The sequence below is a fragment of the Amaranthus tricolor genome, chromosome 5 (assembly GCF_026212465.1).
Source record: "Amaranthus tricolor cultivar Red isolate AtriRed21 chromosome 5, ASM2621246v1, whole genome shotgun sequence".
Lineage (NCBI taxonomy): Eukaryota > Viridiplantae > Streptophyta > Magnoliopsida > Caryophyllales > Amaranthaceae > Amaranthus > Amaranthus tricolor.
Genome location: NC_080051.1, coordinates 29,657,003 through 29,677,623, shown reverse-complemented (window position 1 = coordinate 29,677,623; position 20,621 = coordinate 29,657,003). Strand labels below are relative to the sequence as shown.

The 20,621-nt window shown below is 33.3% G+C and overlaps 2 protein-coding genes across 2 annotated transcripts; one reads left to right on the top strand and one right to left on the bottom strand.

The window, feature by feature from the left end:
- Window positions 1-1,187: 1,187 nt before the first annotated feature.
- On the bottom strand, window positions 1,188-15,073 carry LOC130812761 (serine/threonine-protein kinase CTR1-like). Its single transcript, XM_057678347.1, has 16 exons — window positions 14,306-15,073; window positions 12,881-13,182; window positions 12,645-12,789; window positions 11,924-12,027; window positions 9,955-10,163; window positions 8,320-8,703; window positions 8,114-8,154; window positions 5,889-5,957; window positions 5,709-5,809; window positions 5,530-5,614; window positions 5,311-5,409; window positions 4,504-4,572; window positions 4,269-4,400; window positions 2,902-2,996; window positions 2,605-2,813; window positions 1,188-1,597 (listed from the first exon to the last, which is right to left on the bottom strand). Exons 1-15 carry the CDS (start codon window positions 14,795-14,797, stop codon window positions 2,705-2,707), a joined length of 2,436 nt encoding a protein of 811 aa, XP_057534330.1. The 5' UTR covers window positions 14,798-15,073; the 3' UTR covers window positions 1,188-1,597; window positions 2,605-2,704.
- Window positions 15,074-18,621: 3,548 nt separating this feature from the next.
- On the top strand, window positions 18,622-19,041 carry LOC130813653 (uncharacterized). Its single transcript, XM_057679496.1, has one exon. It carries the CDS (start codon window positions 18,622-18,624, stop codon window positions 19,039-19,041), a length of 420 nt encoding a protein of 139 aa, XP_057535479.1.
- The last annotated feature ends 1,580 nt before the right edge of the window (window positions 19,042-20,621 follow it).

Here is a 20,621-nt window from a genome sequence, read left to right as displayed (position 1 = left end):
CCGACATATTTTGGCAAGCTTTTGTAAGTGTGGAAGTGGAACTGTCAATTGTTAAACTGTAGCCTCTAGGTGTCTAAATTGACCAAATCTCCCGGGTAAAAAAATATAGGAGTAATAATTGTTAGGAGTATAATTTTATTTTTAAAAAGCTTAAAAGGGGCTTAAATAACTTACTTCTTTCATTGTGAAATAAAAAATATAGATAATGTAAAATTTTATTTAAATCGTCTAATTATATATTTTTATAATATTTAATTTTATAATTTTTAAATGTGCATAGTTAAATATATATTAATCAAAATAACATATTAAATTAAGTAAAAATTGAGATGTAACAAGTACAATGAAACGGAGAAAATATTAAATTAACACAATATTAATATAATTCAATTTATAAAATATCTAAGATCAGATAAATTACACATGATCAAAATCATTCTTGCTATTTATTGATATATAATTCAGCTTAATATTGTCTTTAATTAATCTGCAAGTGTGATATGAAAATTACATATATATAGGAAAAAGAATATTTTTGATACAAGAGAAATAAAATCCTTCTTTTAGATGTTTTTAATTAAAAACAGAAATATTAAACTTTCATAATAATCAATATAGCGACGGAAGATTTTCTCTTACATTTTTATCATAAAAGTTTAATTTTCACTACCAACAAAAAAAAAATTTCACCTCATCTTGCCTACATAATTATTCTTGTCCATTATCATCTTATATGTTGTTATGATAAACACCAATTTTCGCATATTTTCTTGGAAAAAAACATTAATTATACGCTTCTACCCATACTTTACATGCTTACCTTACCTACATATTATCTTCTATGTTCTTTTAAAGTCATCACATAGAATAATTTAACATATTTTAATTGCCTTTATAAGCAATTTCATAAGAACGCATATTGTTTCCATGTGATTCCTTTGAAGAACATACAAAAAGACATTGAACTTAATTCTCGAAAATTGCCATAAAACCCATAATCTTATAATTAAATTTCTGCCATAAAATAGTAGTGTTACATTTGCTAACGATCTCTTATTATATGTATATAAAATAAAATGTAATAGGAGCAATGTTTATTTAATTATTTGTTAGCTTTCTAAGAAATTCGACTATGGTAGATCTTGACCATCACATATGATAATCTTTGTTATTTCACAATTAAGGAATGATCAGGCAATTCCCATTGAGAAGGAAACTGATATGGATTGAAACATGATTTACATCGACATTCCCACTAATTTCTTAATCAATAAAAATAAGTGAGAGTGATAATACAAATATAAGTGAATGCCAAAATCAGCTGAAAATGAAAGAGAAAGAATGTTTTGATTCATCTAGCTCCTATGTCAAGATATGCACAGTTTCACTCGGATGCTATTTTCTGGAAACTAACCCGCACCAGTGCTTAGCTTAAATTAAATACAAAATTATGACATGCTATGATCAGGATAGACGGTTGCTGGAAGACTATTTGGCATCCATAATGATCTAGTATAGTAGTATGGGTAATGTATAGTTTTATTGTCAAAAAATCATCTCTCAATCGGCAAGGTAAAAAAGATGTACAGCATTTCACCTGCATCAACAAAGACAGGTTCAGGAGAACATTAACATATATTCATCAGCAGATCACAAACAAAGAGAACGACAATTTATAACTAGGAATAGGAACTCTATTCTCTTCTCCACTGAACCCCGACTCTTGAGCGGAGTTTCTTTACAGTATAAATCTAGTTAAATGACAGTCGGTCAAGTACCAGAAAGTTATCTCTCTCACCAGCGAAACAGCATCAGTGCTACAAAAGGACTCGGATACATCTAGTCAACAGCCAGACACAACAATGTCAAATGTAGGTGACATTCTAATATTCTAGATCTACAATGAAGGCAACAAGTGATGGACAAAAAAAAAACCAGGTATGGTTCGTTTACCCACTACTTGAAATCAGGTGGAATGATCGCAAACAAAAGGGGAGGGGGAAGAGATATGACCCAGTAGATGAGCCTCAAGAATGTTGGTGTAATGTCATTTCACTATCTCCTGATGCTCTTTTAGCAGTACAGAATTCCTTCTTTTTAAGTGGGTGGGATGACGGGGCACAGAAAAAGTGAAGTTTTTACCACATAATAAACAACACCTCACCTATAACTAAAATACAAAATCCGACAATCAACATCAGAACCACCATCTAGCTATGCAAAAAAGTCTAGGATATTGATTATTAAACAAAATTTTAACCCTAGTTATTGACTATGATTCAAATGCCAAGACCCTCGGTACATAATTCTTTGATCGTAGTATCTATTCACGAAATAGTATAAACGTATAATCTTTGTTAGTGACAATTAAATATGTTGATTTGTTTTCATTTATGTAGCATTCCCATATTGTTGGGATAAGGTTTTGGCAATAGTTGTGGAAAGTTCCTTCAAAAATCTCAGGCCACATAGCCAACATAACATAAGTAATAAGTCTAATAACGTTGAAGATATTTCCTTGCTCTAGCTCCAAAGTTAATCTTGAGTTGGAGTAAAGTTTTGATGCGGAAATGAAACAATACACAAGGATGAAGATGGACCCACCTGTGTATAGGACGATTAATCCCTTCTTCTGAGGATCAAACCAGGAAAAGAATCTTGCAAATTGAACAAAGACAAAACAGCACAATCCATCTCCCAATATTCACGTAATTAGGTGTGTATCTCCACGAACCGATTGAGGTGCAGGAGGTTTAAGAAGTGACCTCAAAGAATCCATAATGTTGGCAAAGGATGGACGCTTCCAAGGCTCACTAAAGAAACCAAAAAAAAATAAACAAATAAGCATAAGGACATGCTGAACTCTAGCATATGTGCAGCAAAAATGGATTTTCTACCCACTTTTCCCAGCATGCCTCAATAATAGCAGCTACTTGAGGATTTACATCTCGTGGAATTTCAAGTCTCATTCGCTTAAAACCTACGGCTGCAACAACCTGTATAAGAGTATACCACAACCTTAATAACATTATACAGCGACGCCCAAGCCTTATTACCACTAATATGAGGAATATAAATCATGCGTGGAAACAGAAATAGGAGTATAAAAAGCTGGGTAGTTTAAGCATTTCCAAAGCTCCAATATAAACCAAGGAGCATAGTTAATAAAACCAACGTATATTATGTACCTGGGACCATTACAAAGTATTAAGCAAAAGGTCATAAAACCTTGACGCAATATGAGCAGTTGATTACAAGTTTCGCGATTACTTACAAAATATTGTTGTCCATTCTCGACAAAGTGAAAAAACTTGTATATTGGTTTCATATTGTGATGTTCCACATGATGTTTGAAATCAAAAATCAACAAAACCACTGCTTTATTATTACAAGAGTAATGTCATGTAAATACAACCCAAAATCCCGGAGGGAGCCACTTCGCATTTAAGGTTATGGCATCTTTTTTGTTGTACTTGTAAAATATTTAGCATTATACTAATCTACAACTAGAATAATCAATTGCAATGAAGCATTTCATCAATTAACACTCACCTCCTCATCTATGGGTGCTTAGGTATCCACCGTATGGCTATCCTTGTATGAACCTCGCTCTTGTGATCATCCAATATAGCCACCTCTTCCATTAATTTTTATTTATCTATTGTCATATGCTCTCGCAAATCTCAAACATTACTGTCATTCTTTACTTTTGTGATCTTCGTCATTATACGCCTCCTCTTTAAAACTACTAAACTTCCGAACTTTAACTTTTCTAAATGCATTTTGGTTCTATTTTGCACGTGATAAAATCAACATAATTTTTTTTTTCTCAATTTGTCTTTAATATCTACGACTTCAAAGACCCTTTCTAGTGTCATTATTTCAGCTTTATTCTTTAAGATATGCCCCCCCCCCCCCCCCCCCAAAAAAAAAAAAAAACACCACATCTACTTTAGGGTGTGTTAATACAAAGTCTTAAGTTAAGTCTTAAATTAGTAGACTTTTGGATGATGGGAATAGTCTTAAACAGTCTAATCACGAAACTTTAATTTTCAAAATTGAATTATGACACTTGTGGACCCAAGATTGTTGCACAACAAATCATGTACTACAAATTGAATTAAGAGTCTTGTGTAATCTTTCCCCCCCTCCCCTCACCACAAAACCTCAAAATAATCTCCAAAGACCTTTCAGCTCCCCATCAACTCAATAAAGGAGCAACAATTTAATAAGATCAAAAATATGATTCAAGCAGAAGAGACACAAACCTGAGCTGGATTTAAGCTGCTCCATGGTTGTTGCAACGTCGCAAGCTCCCACAATATTACCCCAAAGCTGTAGACATCTGACTTCTCATTCGAAGGTTCATCACGAAGAACTTCAGGTGCCATCCACTCAGGCTGTTCAAGTCACTTATACAATTAATAATTTCATCCCAACTAAAGCATATAGCAAAAGAAAAATAACTATTAGATTCAATTAACTCCTTCAAGAAAAACTTACTGTTCCAGCTGCTGATTTTGATGACAAGAATGTGTTGGCCTTTAGACGCGAAAGGCCAAAATCACAAACCTAAATACATAAAAGAAACTATAAGCAACTCGGTGTGCTTAATAAAAGACAAATGTGACAATGCGTACAAAAACACAGTAAGAAATTGTGAGAGGAAAAAACATATGGTAAACAGAAGGCACTACTGCAGTCACCCATATTCAACGCAAAGCAACCCTCAGAAATTCAAGTGTGCCAACTAAACGGAGAATCAAGCTAGATATAGATAACTTGAAGTGATTGGCGTAAGTAGAAAAAACTGGAACGAAGACATTCTCTATGCAGAGTCACCCATACTAAATAACTTTATTAGCAAACATGCTAACTGATAACATAGCTTCTAGATCCTAATTGAAAACCAATCTGAAAGCAAAAGTAACATAGAACCACCCTTAAATGCCAAACATCATTCAATTGACTATGTGACTGTCAATTGTTTCTCCAAGAAACGAAATAGATATTGCAAATACCCAAAAATGCCTCAACTTTTTGTCCCTTCCCCTATATCTCTGTCATTGCACAAGAAGAATCAATTAAGAAAAATAGTAATTTGCAAAATGGGGAATGCTGAAGAGCTCATTTTTAGAGTAAATTCAACATATCTTGCAAAGGTAAATGTAGCAAGCATTGGTCTGTATAGCAGACATAAGTTAGCACTTGACGATGGTTATTTTCCGCATGTAGAAGCTTTTATAATCAGAAGAATTAACTAGAGGTGTGGGGACTGTTGGCATCAGCTTACAGTCCAGAAAACTATACCTTTACAGTGTACTTTTTATCCACCAAAAGGTTAGGAGACTTGAGATCCCGATGAACGATGGGAGGATTACGCTTATGAAGATAATTCATTCCCTTTGCCTGCACAACATAGGCTGCTTAATCAATCATCAGAAATCAAGAAGAAGAAGAAGAAGAAGAAAATCTAATTCTGCATGTTCGAGAAAATAGAGGGAAGCAAGGGAAACTAAGCATGCGTACAACATCATAGGCCATACTAAGACGCCGCCTCTCATCTAACACTTCTCTGCCACCTGATTTATGTAAAAGTCTGTATAAACTTCCTCTGCAGTAGATATCAAACATATTGTTAATTCACTAAAATACAGAAACGACTTCAAGCAAATAAAATGCAGTGAAATAAATCCAAGGGTGCAGACCTGCATAAATATTCAGTAACTATGGCGAGATTAGGTGGCTCGGTGACTGCCCCCATGAAGAGAACTATATTTGGATGTCGTAATCGTTTCATTATTGCAACCTAATCAAAAAAATAAATTTCAATTAGAAGGGGCCACAAGAATGTAAAGTTGTAAATAGTTAACAGTATTAGTTCTTACCTCCCTCAAGAATTCATTACAGCGCTCTGGATGGAAATCTTGTTCCATGAGGATCTTGACCGCAACCTCCTACAAATGGAACCATTCAAGACTCAAAAGGTCATCATCAATGCTTCATCTAAAGCATTCAAAGCAAATATATCAAAAGCTAATGCACATGAATCAATTCTTAAGCCAAATCGTAAAACAGAACAGCCATTCAACAAAGGGAGTTTTGCGAAGATAACAAGGTATGCAGTATGGGCACGTGATATACACTACACCATACCAAAAATCCAATTTTTTACAACTTATGTACATTAGTTTTTTACTCACTCTCACCCCTAAAATCAAAAGTCTCAACTCCAAAATTAGCTTTAAAAGGCAGGAAGAGCACCAAGGTGCAAACTGGTGTCGGAGCCTAAATGTGGGGGCAAGGTAAAAGGACGAGCTTTTGGTAGGTGCGCACTTTGCGCGGTTTTTGTGCAATGAGAAAAGAAAAAGAGACAAAGGAAAATTAAAAGAATCAAAGCGTAAAGTTAAAAGAATAAGAAGCAAAAAGAAATAAATATAAAATTGAAGAAAAGGAAAATGAAAATGAAAATGAAAAAAATACCAGTACAAAGAAGCCGATAAATCAAAGCATTAAATATAAGTAGACATCTATCTCAGTAACTCCTTAGTAGCACAAGGTGCACATAGACGATTCCTCGAACCTAGAGGCAAAGTGCAAGGCTAAAGCGCGAATTTCCGTAGGCAAGGCGTTTTTGTTGGCTCAAAAATTTTAGAACACATTTGATACTTAAAAAAATGTGATGTGTATTATAATTGCATGAAGATGTAAAATATTTGTTCACATAATGTCAAGCAACTAATATAACATAAAATAAAACAAAAGGGTACGTAAAACCTACATTCTGATTTCTAAAGCCTTATTCTAAGTCTAATTGTCATCAAAGAAGAGAAGAGAAGAAAACGAAGAACACAGAAGAGATAAATAATAAAGAATATTGGGTTAACAAGAGTTCAATTCTCACGTACAGGAAGGATTAAGCTTCCCCCTTGTTGTGTAAGGATTTTCTAGACTACTCATGAATCGAAAAGAATGAAATATCTAGAAGAAAAATTAAGATGGATTGAAGAAGAGAAATTTTGATAGATGAAAAAACTAGAAGATCGAAAATTGAAGAATCCATAGGAAGAGAAGAGGGATGATGAATCCAAAGGAATAAAAGAAAATACATAAAGATCCACACGAAACACAATAGCAGAAGACAAAAGAAGATATCTAGCAATGGAGGCATGTTTAAGAACACTAAATAAACCATTATCTCTCCAGATTCTTGTTTTTTGTTTTCTCAAAGACAAGAGCAAATTCTTTTTCCTTTTCTTTTTCTTTCTTCAAAGAAGACAAATTTTAAAACTTAATTGTGTTGTGATAAATTATTCAAAAAATTCTCTCAACAAAAAACCAAAAGCGCATAAGGAGCACAAGACATAAGACGAAAAAAGCGAAAGAGTGCCTGTGTGTTTGATAAGCCCAGACTAGGAAAAGAAACTTTTTGGAGCCTACCTTTGAGGAGCGCCTAGGCACGCTTTATAAAACTAAGACTCTAAACCTTGCTTAACCTGACATTCCACCCCACCCCACCCCCTTTGCCCGATATCAACAATATGAAGACATTCAACACTTACTCACAATCACATCATGGAGCATTCCATTCAAATTTTCTTTTTATATCTTAACGTGTGAAAGAAAAGAGGAAAAGAGGAACATGGCAGATTGGAACATAAAGAACATTTTGGAGATCAACTGATCAAGTAATTTAGTAGTGAATAGTGAGAGGTAGCTAGAGGTACGAATTCTACATAGGAGAGGACTGACATGGAAACAACTTGTATGAAGGGGAAGGGGGAGAGTCTCTCAAACATAAGCATTGGGTTTCAAGGGAAGACAACAAGGACATTCACAGAAGAGAAACGCAATTCCTAGGGGAAAAACACATTCCTCTCCTTAAATATGCAAGGCGTTTCTGGATGTGCCAAAACATAAATTCTGGTTCTGAGCATCAGAATCCAGCACTAACAAAATAGAACAGATATTAATATCCAGAACATTCCTAGTAATGGGAGATAGGACTATTTAGAATCAAAATCAAACACAAAAGTAGATAAAACATTCCAATTCTTCATCCTGGAGTATCATATCCTAGCAAATTCAAAGTAGAAAACGTTGAGATGCTTACGGATCCATTCCATTCAGCTCGATGGACAGTTCCAAATGAACCTGCAGGAAAAAGTAGGCAATTTAACAACAAAAGATCACAAATACCAGAGAGAAAAATAATATATAACTAAACCATATATTAACTAGCAAGCTAATCAAGAATGAAGAAAGCCATTTGCATGTGAAAAATCAAATCAAAAGCATAAATGATTCATTATGTAAAACCTGCTCCAATCCTATCCCTCACGACAAGATCGCTCCATGAAATGACCAAATCTTCCATGTCCAAAGAAGCTTCGCTTCTGTTTGAAACTAATTGGCTAGAATCAAAACGCATATCATTGGATACAACTCTTGTTGAATCGGTAAAAGTCTGGGTTCCCCTTTGCCGACTAGGAGGCAAGAATCTAGATGGAAGGAACTCTTTTAAGGGATTAGGTGCTCTTGCATTATTTAGTGGAGGACCAACGGATTCAGTAAACTGGGAATCTCTATCATGGCCAACATACTGAGGATGTTCTTGGTCATTTGGTAGAGGATTATTGTCTACCGGTTTACGAACATTATGCTTATGATACATAGAGTCCCCTGCATCTTGTTCTACTGTACCTGCCATATAAATTCAACATTTAAGATGTTCGCATAAACCAAATGGTACATAGAAAACGAAAAAGATGTCCTGAAAAAGATATCTTCACTTTTCTCAAAACTTCCAAGTATCTTAAAATTCGTCCAAGAGGTTCAAACAATATTCGACCTTTCAGTACATTAATTAATACTACATGCCGTATTCATTTATAAAGTTTTTGTACCATCTTCATTTATGCTCCAAAAAAAGGTATAAGTGAGAACGTTATAAAAGCATTCAAAACTATGATCAAAGAACTATCAACTATGCTATGCAAAGAATGCTTTTCATAAGCATATCATATTTTGTTAGAAATCGAACTTCATTAAAACTTCCAGCTCTTTCTACAAAATGCTAATTTATATCTCTTTTTTTCTATCCAAGAATTTAGATGAATTGAAAAATTAATTAAAACTAAGTGGGTGTTCATTTGTAAGAAAACGTTATCCAACAAAAAAAAAATTCATGTTCCATTGTTAGGTTTGACAAAAGAGTTTTACATCCCGATATAAATATTTGCCACCAATATCGAAAGGAAACTAATTTTTATCCACTCCCCTTCACAAAAATTCTAGTCCGCTCTTCTTAGCTTAATAGTTATCCATTAAACCAAACAAAATATAATAATCAATTCATTTTTCAATGAAACTTATTTCCACGAGAGATGTATTTGTCGAACCAAACACCCCTTAAACGACAAGTAGATGATTCAATATGAGCAAAAGCTCCTTTAATGATAAAATTGAGAATAGCGTTCCCCTATTAGAACAATCAAACAAGAATACACTTAAGCCTATTGTCACACAGCTTCTTTTGCCCCATTGACATAAGGTACTAAAGGCTTTCTAGTATAACCAAACTCATTTTTTTTATTCAAGAAATGGAAAGAAAAAATAAGCGGATGAGATTCCTCATGCGAGAATTATAAAGCACACAACATATACAAGGCAATATCAACAATGACGAAGTTAAACAACATTATTCAAATTATAAAAACCAGTTGGGTCATCTCACTAGTAATAACCTAATAAGGTTGAGAGTCCAAAGCATTCTATACTAGAAAGCGAAAATCACTTAGTCAATGAAAAGCGCAAATATAGAAAAATATCAGTGGCCTCTGGAAATATCCTGAATCCTAGTTTTTCGGATTCTTGATTCACGCCTGCATAAATAGTTCATATAATGAGCATATCTACTTATTCCAAGTACTACATGAGAACAAAAGAATGTACCTGTAGAAGGTCTGTCAAATACAAGATTCAGAGATTGACAATCTGAAAAATATTGTTTGGCCAGTGAACTAAAATCAATGGCAGGCTCAACTGATCTAAATTGTGGAAAGCGCAATGGTGAACAAATTGAGATGGAAGATGGACCATTAAGTAAGGAATCAGGCTCACATAAGCAACCTGGCTTCCCAACTAGATCAACCAAATACTCTCTGCAACATAAAAAGAACGGATTTATCAGGCAGTTACAAACTGTACAAAATACTTGTAATACATATGTAGCACATTAGCCGACTAAATTAATCAAACCAAGCAGACTCCATCAAGAATAAGACACAGATAACAAAAGAACAAACTACTCATTTCCATATACAAAATAACTTAGATGTCTTGTATGTGCAAGTGTATGTGTGTGCGCCAATCTTTTCCCACACACCATAATGCTTTGGTAATTCATAAAGTTTTTATTACTTCTTTCTTCCACTGCCAATAACCAGTCCCCAAATCTTACCTCCTTTAAAGCTCACCAACAAAAAATTTAATAATAATTACTGCCCCAAAGATCCTTAACATCAAAAATGCGGAGAGGAGATACAGTAAGATGCAAAACAATTTAGTGAGTTGACAAAAATTGGGTTTTTTGACAAAGCTCAACCTAGAAGACCAGCTGCTTTGTATGGAAGATTGACGATTGAATGGAAATTAGCAACTAGCAAAACGATTATGAGTGAGCACACAACATTGACAAGTAGCTAAATCAAAAGAGTTTTGTTAATAAAAATGACCAAAATAAAGCTTAACAAAAAAATATTGAGAAACAAGACTGGTTGTTTTGCAACAATTCTCTTTATGAAATAATACTCGATCAACCTCCCGGATTGAACCGGCAAAGACGTGAGGTCATTTGGCCTTAACTAGTTTACAAAAAGTAAGCTTTGCCAGTATTTTGATTTTTTTTAAGATTCCAACATTTTCAAACAGCCCAGAGCTTGGAAATACTATGACATACCAACCCCAATATTAACGGAATTTCAATGCCTTTAGAGTCTTGACTCCCATATTAATACTAAAGTAAAGGATCAAGTGCACAAAACCTCTCTTTGATACTCCCTCTATCTCTCCACGAATTTGAACTCATTTCTACTTAAGGTTGTGACTTGTCCTACTTACTTCGGACCCTTTCCTTTTTTTGGCAATGGTAAAACTCCTTTTTTCTTTAATCTCGTCCACAACTTATTCAATCACTTCATCTCACCCACTTATTTCTTCCACCCATATGTGCCTAGCCTTATTATAAACTAAATTAGTATCCATGGTGATAACATTTCGGAAAATAAAACAAATGATATTTTATAAATCAATCGTTAATCACTATTATTATAATCAATATATAACTCTTATGATTTTTAACAAAGGTCTAATGTTTATAATTAATATGTATATAATGTATTGTTATAATTTTTTTAATAAAACTAATCTAGCACATAAAAAATTAATGAATTTAATAACATTTATATGCACATTTGATTGAAATAAATTGAGATTATTTTATAAATAATTGAAAAAAAATAATCGAATGAATTTGTAATTTTTCTAATACTTTTAATACTATAATATTAAAAGTCAAAATCAATTAACATGGATAACAGTGTTGTCATGAATGATAGTGAAGTAAATGAAATACAATATATGGTAATAATAATGACATCAGCATTGAGTTTTTTGAGGGAAAATTATTAATGAGAAAGTGCAATCTTAGAAGGAGATGATGTCATTGAGGGTTTTGTTTAGTAATAATTATAGAATATAAATTGATATTACACCTAATAAAAAGAGATGTTAGAGCATATTGCTAAGTAAGTCATGAATAAAAGTTTATATTATACAATGATTGAAATAAGTAAGGAATTGCAAATGTGAAGATCTATTAGAAATGAATTTGAAATTATGTTGCACTAAAATTTTAGCAGACCTGTTATGTCCAAATCGTACTAGACAAGATGTACCATCATTTCTATTGCAATATTTACATCCCTTGGCTATTCGACATGGCAATTCAATTGAATCGGCAAGGACCTGTGAAGCAGGATATTAAAAATGTTTACAATCACTTCAGTAGAAAGGATATTAATCAATAGAAGTTCAATAACAGTGGGCAAAAAGAATGTCACGTGTAGCAAGTAAATTGATCAATAATTTTAGTAATAAAGGTTGAATGCTTTCACATCATAATACAAGATAAGGTTAGCATGTTATGGTCATCAGATGAAGCAGAACTGAGCTCAATAGGGCATAGCAACTGTCTTAGAACAAGATTTTGGATTTGAAAAAACGAAGAAGCCTTCCAACCATGTGGAATGTGGATCAAGAAGGCAACTTATGCCAAAGAAAATGACGTTACAACTTACAATAATAGGAATGCAGATAAACAGCCGCATTGACTCATCCAGAGACATAACTCCCCCCCTCCTCTTCTTTTTACTGTATAACCTCAAATTAAAAACAGCAATTCTTATCAAGCTAAACTTCAACGTATATTTGGTAGGTACAAAGTGACTCATGATTGCATAATAAAAGAATCACCAAATGATTCTACATAAGAAAGAGGGAAAAGAAGTCACAACTATTTCCATGCAACTTTCAATTATGAAGTTAATATCTACATGCGTCAAAAAATAACATTGTTTACATACTTTGAACAGCAGAGCACGATGTCTGCATAAGCCAATAGATAAGCTACCAATAGGAAGCACAACAGACCCTAGGCAATCCTTGAGACCATTGCTGAACTTCTCCCAGATGGGAAGTAATTCCTCCTCTGTGGTTAAAGCTGCACCCCTTGTGGAGGACCAAAAAATGTCACAGAAAAGGTTAAATTTGCAGACTATGGGCATTATTCCATCAAGTGAAGGATACACTGACAACTCACCCCAGTAGGCTACATGTCAACTTTGCCAGCTGGTCAACAACATCGTCAGAAGTCGCACACAATCTGGAAATTTCATGAGCCCGACTCTGCAATTCCTTCAAGTTGGAATCACTGCGACGATCAATCAAAATTACCTCAAGTGAAGAATCATTTACAGGATCTACCAACTTTAGTGATTCAATAGAAGGAATACGTCCATTTTCTTGTATATCAACACACACTGTCCAAACATAAGGATTCATCCCATTTATGAGATAAAATCCATCAGGAATTTTGTCGGAGTATGAGAGGCAGCCATTCACCTGATGAAAGATAAAAGAACTAAGAGCTCAAACAACATGAAAAATCTCAGTTGCTACGCGTGGTAACGGTGCTATGTGCTAAAGACACATCCAATTCGACAATCAAACAGTTCATAAGCTATTAACCACATAATTAACATACCATCGTGTTTTCTTTAGAAATTCTCAGGAAATGGGGTGGTGCAAGAGGAGAATAATCAAAGAGGACTTCCAGTTGAGCCCACCCCGACCTTGCAAGGCAAGCTCCAATTGCACCACCACAACAAAATCTAGGAATCATCAACGACCCAACGAATTTCCAAGAAAATCCCAAACATGCCAACCAAAGCTCAACGCCATTAAATCTTGTGTTTGCAAACTAACTAGATTAAAATTGGAAAAAAAATATATGAAACCGATTTCTCAACTCATTTCACTAGGAAAGTTCATTGCGGTATCAACAAACCCATGGGACTCTACACCTCAAATCAACAATTAGACTATATGATACTAAAGACGACATGGCACATGAGTCCTAACTCTCCTACTAGAATGTCGTGTAACAGAGATGAAGTAAATGGGTAACAATAATGTTTTGCAAGGTTTGAAGATTTTAGAGGACCAAGATGGGTGAGTTTCATTTCCAAATATACTTAAGATTAAAATAAGGTTTATAATAAAGGAAATTGGATGTAAAATCTCCTTAGATACTAAACTAAATGCTGAGAAAGATAATGGTTAGCCAAAATCACCAACAACTATGTTAAGATAGAGCCTGGCAAGATCTTAGTAACGCTTTTAAAGAAACCTGATTGATGCATGTTTGCACCCGGATTGAATGAAACACAGATACTCTGAAAAGAAACCATAGAATGGAAGCATAAGTCAAATGGAGTTCCAAAATATAGAAGTTGTTTGTAAACTTACATGCTACATTTGAATAAATCTTAAGGTTATACTCAAAACCCTAACCACAACAAAAATCTATAAACAACCCAATTACCATTGCCTCGTTTCAGGAGCATAGCAAACATTCAATTCAAAAACCAAATAGAGACATATTCTCCTCAAATTTAATGGCATTATAAGTGCAACAGAAAATTGAAGCTAAAAAAAGATAAATGTGAGAAAAGTGAAGCATTACCCAAAATCGATGAGAAATGGATTCAGCAGAAGCAGAAGAAGACAATCTAGAAGATCCATCGGGTACTGAATTCAAGAAATTAGGATCATCAGCACAAGCAGCTTCTGTAGATAACCTCAAAGCCAAAGCCAATTGCAACTGATAACTCTCTTCTGTTTGCTGCGCCCAACTCTTCGATGATGAAGACCCTCCCCCGCCACCGCCAACACCAACTCCATCAATCGCTGCTACTCTCATCCTCGAATCTCTCTCCTCTTGCACATAACTAAAGCCATCAAGATCGCTTGCTGGCAAAGAGATCGACGGCACATAATGATCTGACAACGAACTTTCCCCAAAACTACTTCCGCTACTTTGCCTTTGCAATCCGATCGAAGATGGAAATAAGCTTCTCTCCCCTCCTCCGACGGCAGAAAATTTCGCTGGAGTTGCAATCTGATCATCCACTTGACTTAACAGTGAGTAATTTGATCTTCTACCAGGCATTTCCATGGAAAAATTTGATTCAAAAATCTAGATTTTGATTGATATGGTCAAAACCCTAGAAAAATTTAAGGTGAATGAACAACCGCCATTTTCGTCAATCTCCTATCCTTTAGATTTCCCCCTGAATTTTTGTCTCTCTCCTACTTACTTTCTCTCTCTAATAAACTGCTATCTTATACTTGTAAGAGTAGCATTTAGCTGCCTTCATTTTTGTTTTCTTCTTTTCTTATTGTCGGGAAAGAGGTGAGAGAATATTTTAATTTGCCTCATTTTTTCAAGAAGAAAATTATAAGGAAAAAAAATAATAATAATTCTCTTCAAATTTTCCTTTCTATTGAATATGTATTCTTGAAAAAATTTATCATGTTTTCCTTCAAATTTCCCCCTTCTTTTTCTTTTCTAAATAAGAGGTTCTTAATCAAATTATTTTTTTCTTTTTATTTTTTTCTCTTTCCTACACAATGATAATCATTTAAATTGTACTTTTAAATTATTTGTTAATAATTCAACCTAAATTATACATGTGCTGCCAAGCTTGACTCTTAACTTATTTAATACTAACATATTATATCAGGTAAATTTATTTAAAACAAAAAAATAAAAGGCGTACTTTTTCCTCTCCCTCCCTCTTCCATAATACCACCGGATCAACCCCCATAATAACCCTCTCCACTACCCCCAACTTTTTTAAGATGACATTAACAATGTTTTAATATTTAATTTTTAGGTTGACTTTTGACTTTTTAATCAAACAGTCAATAAAAATGTCTGATTTATGGGATTGAGTCAACTAAGCCAAAATAAAATTACTTTTTATAGTTAATCTCATTGGTCTTTTGGCTTTTAGCAAAAAAAATTAACAAACTAATAGTTAAACAAATACTTTATATGTGCCTTTAAAATGACACAATTTTGATATAAATAAACGGTAATTTTTACTAAATATATTTATAATAACTAACTTAAATAGCTCACTTATTATTCTAACAATTTTATCCAATCAAATCAGCTAAAAATTGCACCTAATAATCATTTGCAACATAAGCCAAAGACTAATTGTTATTTATTTTAATTGGTCATAGCAAGATGGCGTAATCAAAATATTCTGAAATAAGTAATAAATTAAAAAAAGTTGGAATGAAGTGTATTGTATCAATGGTGGGGCCAGCATTTATCTGTTCAGCGCCGCAAGTGAGTCTCCATTCTCTGCATTGAACTCAAATTGGGATTTAATAAGGAGTAATCAAAGAGTGCCTACTGCCTACTTGAAAAGGTTTTCCTATTTGAGAAGGAAGATTGACCAAACTTCTCTATCGTCCCCTTTTCAGATGCCCTGTGCTTTTAATAACATTATCGCCGGTCCTTTTTAATTTTATTATCACCCTTTCTATAAAATTATGATTTTACCTCTGCATTTAAAATTTGTTTAACAGACGTAAATCTTACTTAATAATATTATTATCACTTTAAAAACATTAAATTTAAAATTTAAACGTAATCCCGAACATTCTTAACGCGGCCTTATATATATTGAATTTTCAGTAGCACCCTTGCATGATATACGAATTCAAACACGGTACTATCTCTCTAAAAACGTTCTTTGATTTTAAACAAACTGATTGCTGGAATCGATTTACTATGGCTAACGAAAGCGACTATGAATCCGATCGGGTACGTACTTAAACCAATCTAAATGGGTATTTTTAAAAAAAAACGGAGGAGTCGCACAAAACGTGCGACTGGACCGCGGTTCAGTCGCACAAAACAATGTAGAGTAGCCAGCCGAGGGGAGTGGCAGATAGAACATCATAAAGCGCATTAGACATATCCCGCAGTCCGATGATCGCCTCCAACGACTTCTTTCTACTACGGTACTCCAGAACAAGAGGCGTAGGCTAAGAGCCGACAAAAATAACTTTAGCTATGTGCCCGCCATAGCTGGGTATTAGGTGCGTATCTGTGGGCCCCCGGACTGGGGCGATGTGACCAACTAGTCCGTTCCAGCGGATTGTGAGCGCCTGCTCCCCCGTGACGGCTCATCATCAACGTGACTACGTCCGGCATGCTTTGATGCGCCTGCAGAACTACGGGCGGGGCGTGTGAATTTACCGTCGACCCCACGGACAACAGTCCAATCCACTGGGCGACCAACAACGCCTTGGTACTCAACATCATCATCATCATCACTAGAAACTCCCCAACTACTCTAGACACTAGCCTGGTCATCAAACCGAGGGCGCATTTGGTGCAGCGTACTCGACCGTTGGGCCTCACTGTGTCTGGCAGCCTCTTCCTGCTTAGACCTGCTAGCAGAACCCGTTACCCTCCTCTCATGAGGGTCCCCTCTGTGTAGGGTAAGCCTAGAACTATTTCCGCTCAACAAGTGTCTAAAAAAACACTTTCATTTCCCTTGACTACCAGTCATTTACTACAATTTTGATAATTTAATGAACTATTAATAATAAATAAAAATAATCAAACGTTACGTTAAATTAACCATACAAAAGACAATAATTAATTAACATATTAAACTACTCATTATCAACAAATATAATTTAACAACAACAATATTTAACTAATCATTATCAACAAATATAATTTAACAAAATATTAATTAATTTTCTAAATTAACAATAATCATAATAATAATAATAATAATAATAATAATAATAATAATAATAATAATAATAACAATAATAATAATAATAATAATAATAATAATAATAATAATAATAATAATAATAATAATAATAATAATAATCATAACAATAATAATAAAAACAATAATAATAATCATAACACTCATAACAAAAACAATAATAATAATCATAACACTAATAACAAAAACAATATTTAAAAATAACATTAAAGAAAAATTTACTAACAATAACAATAATAACAACAACATCATCAAAAATAATAATATTTAAAGCAAAAATAAAAAGTTAATAATAATAATAATAATATAATAATAATAATAATAATAATAATAATAATAATAATCACAATAATAATAATAATAATAATAATAATAATAATAATAATAATTAAAAAAATAAATTAAAAATAATATTTAAAAGAAAAATAAAAATTTGATGATAATAATAATAATAATAATAATAATAATAATAATAATAATAATAATAATAATAATCAAAATAAAAAATTTAAAACAATAATAATAATAATAATATCAATATTTTAAAAAAAATAAAAACAATAATAATAATAACATCAATAATAATAATAATAAATAACAATAATAATAATAATAATAATAATAATAATAATAATAATAATAATAATCACAATAAAAAATGAAAAACAATAATATTAATAATAATAATAATAATAATAATAATAATATCAATATTTAAAAAAAATTTAAAAACAATAATAATAATAACATCAACAATAATAATAATAAATAACAACAACAACAACAACAGTAATAATAATAAGAGAAAATTACATAAAACTACCTTTTCTATACACTCATTTGCAAAAAACTACCTTTTATAAATTTTTTTTCAAAAAACTACCTTTTCTAATACTTTCATTTGCAAAACACTACCACTTAACGTTTTTTAGGGCATTGACCGTTTATTGAAACGGTTGACCATCACGTGACTTGCACGTGATGATCTAAGCCTTATAAACCCTTCTTCTTCACTGTATCAATTGAAACCCTAAGTCCTGAAATGCCGTTTTGTTCTTCGAAATCCCATAATCGCTGTTCTTCATCCTCGCTTCTCCCTTCTTTCATTTCTCCTTGATGTTGAATAATTAATTCAGTAAAGCACGCCAATTTATTTTGAAATTAATTTGGAATGACTTCTTCTTCTTCTAGCCATAATTCGAAATCTGAGAATTGTCGATGTGGAGTTCCATTTGCAAGAAGGGTTTCTTGGACCAAGGAAAATCCAGGAAGAAGGTTTAAGAGTTGCGTTTTCTATGATCCTGATACAAATTGGAGGGGATGCAAAAAGTTTGAATGGGTTGATCAACCTGAAATGGCTGTTTGGCAAAGAGAAGTGACGAACAAGCTTTTGGAGGAGAAGCGACAATTGGCAATGGAAATCAAGATCTTGACTTCAAGGGTTTGTTGCTTGGAACATGAAAAGGATCTAGTGATTTCAGATATATCAAGGATGAAGAAGAAATCGACGAATCAGTGTGCAAGCTTTGCGTTAGGGTTTTTTGTTTGTTTTTTGTTAGTGTTTGTTGTACTTATGAAGATTAGTATTTGAATTTTAGGACCTTAATCACAACAATTGTAACAATGTTTTAGGTATTTGTAACTTGAGAATGTTGAATCAATGAATTAAGGTTGTTTCTTTTCCACTTCTTTTCTTTGCAGGTACTGTGTGTGATTTGTTTGGTGTGTATGAGCTGGTATGTTAGCTGTTAATGTTGTGTATGAATTAGTGTGTGATTTGTTTGCTGGTTTTGTGTTCAAGATTGATTCATTGTTTGCTGAAGTGCTTTGGTTTGGTGGTATGTTAGCTGGTATCATGAATACTGATGCACATAGCAATTGATGCATTATATGAGCTGGTATGTTTGGATTTGCAGGTTTTGATGCACGTAGCAATTGCTGCACATTGTTGATGCACATACAGCAATCCATGCACAATATTGATGCACATACAGCAATTGATGTTGAATATTGATGCACATAGCAATTGCTGCACATTGTTGATGCACATACAGCAATCCATGCACAATATTGATGCACATACAGCAATTGATGTTGAATATTGATGCACATAGCAATTGCTGCACATTGTTGATGCACATACAGCAATCCATGCACAATATTGATGCACATACAGCAATTGATGTTGAATATTGATGCACATAGCAATTGCTGCACATTGTTGATGCACATACAGCAATCCATGCACAATATTGATGCACATACAGCAATTGATGTTGAATATTGATGCACATAGCAATTGCTGCACATTGTTGATGCACTAAAACACATAAACACTTGATTTGCTGCACTTGAATATTGAATATTGATGTACAATTCAGTATGTGCACTTGAATACTGATTTGCTGCACTTGAATAGAAACAATAAAAGGAACAATTCAGTATGTGCACTTGAATACTGATTTGCTGCACTTGAATAGAAACAAAACTTTTCTATGAACATACGAGAACAAAACAAATGATAAGAAGAAATTACACCCATGAGAATTACATCTGGTATACAGAATACAGTAGCAACTAGCAAGATCAATCCAACTCAGCATCTACATATGGTGTTTCCAACTCATCCACTAACTCATGTGCCACATCAGATGTATTGACCTCCAACTCAGCTACCCTAACATTACCCAAATCATTTGCCAACTCAGAATCCATCTTTTTCGAAGTACTTGGTTTTTTCCAGATTTTCAATTTCTTCATGTTAGGTATTTATCAAATATATAGAACCCTAATCAATTAATCATAGACAACAACAATCAATTTACAAATTAAACAATAATTTACACGAAATTCAACATTAAAAAACGCAGTGACCAAAACGCAAATTTGAAGAAAAAATTTATATTTTATCGAAAAAAAAAAACTGAAATATACAACCATTAATGAAGAAGACATACCTTTAAATGATGAAATCTTCAAGAGGAAAATGGAGCAAGGAAATGAGAAGGGAATAGAAGAAAATTGCAGGCAGAGTATCACGTTCCTCCTGTTCTTCGTGTTTTGGAAAGAAATGAGTAAAGAAGATGGTTTCATAAGGCTAAGAATATCACGTGAAGGACACGTGATGGTCAACCGTGAAAACAAACGGTCAATGCCCTAAAAAACGTTAAG

What these genes read in the sequence shown, in the direction of transcription:
- LOC130812761 (XM_057678347.1), bottom strand. Translation starts at nt 14,797, where the DNA reads ATGGAAATGCCTGGTAGAAGATCAAATTACTCACTGTTAAGTCAAGTG. An exon ending in TTGACATGTAGCCTACTGGG is followed by an intron (nt 12,790 to 12,880) that starts GTGAGTTGTCAG and finishes GTCCTCCACAAG; the next exon opens with GGGTGCAGCTTTAACCACAG. An exon ending in GAGGGATAGGATTGGAGCAG is followed by an intron (nt 8,155 to 8,319) that starts GTTTTACATAAT and finishes TTTTTCCTGCAG; the next exon opens with GTTCATTTGGAACTGTCCAT.
- LOC130813653 (XM_057679496.1), top strand. Translation starts at nt 18,622, where the DNA reads ATGACTTCTTCTTCTTCTAGCCATAATTCGAAATCTGAGAATTGTCGA.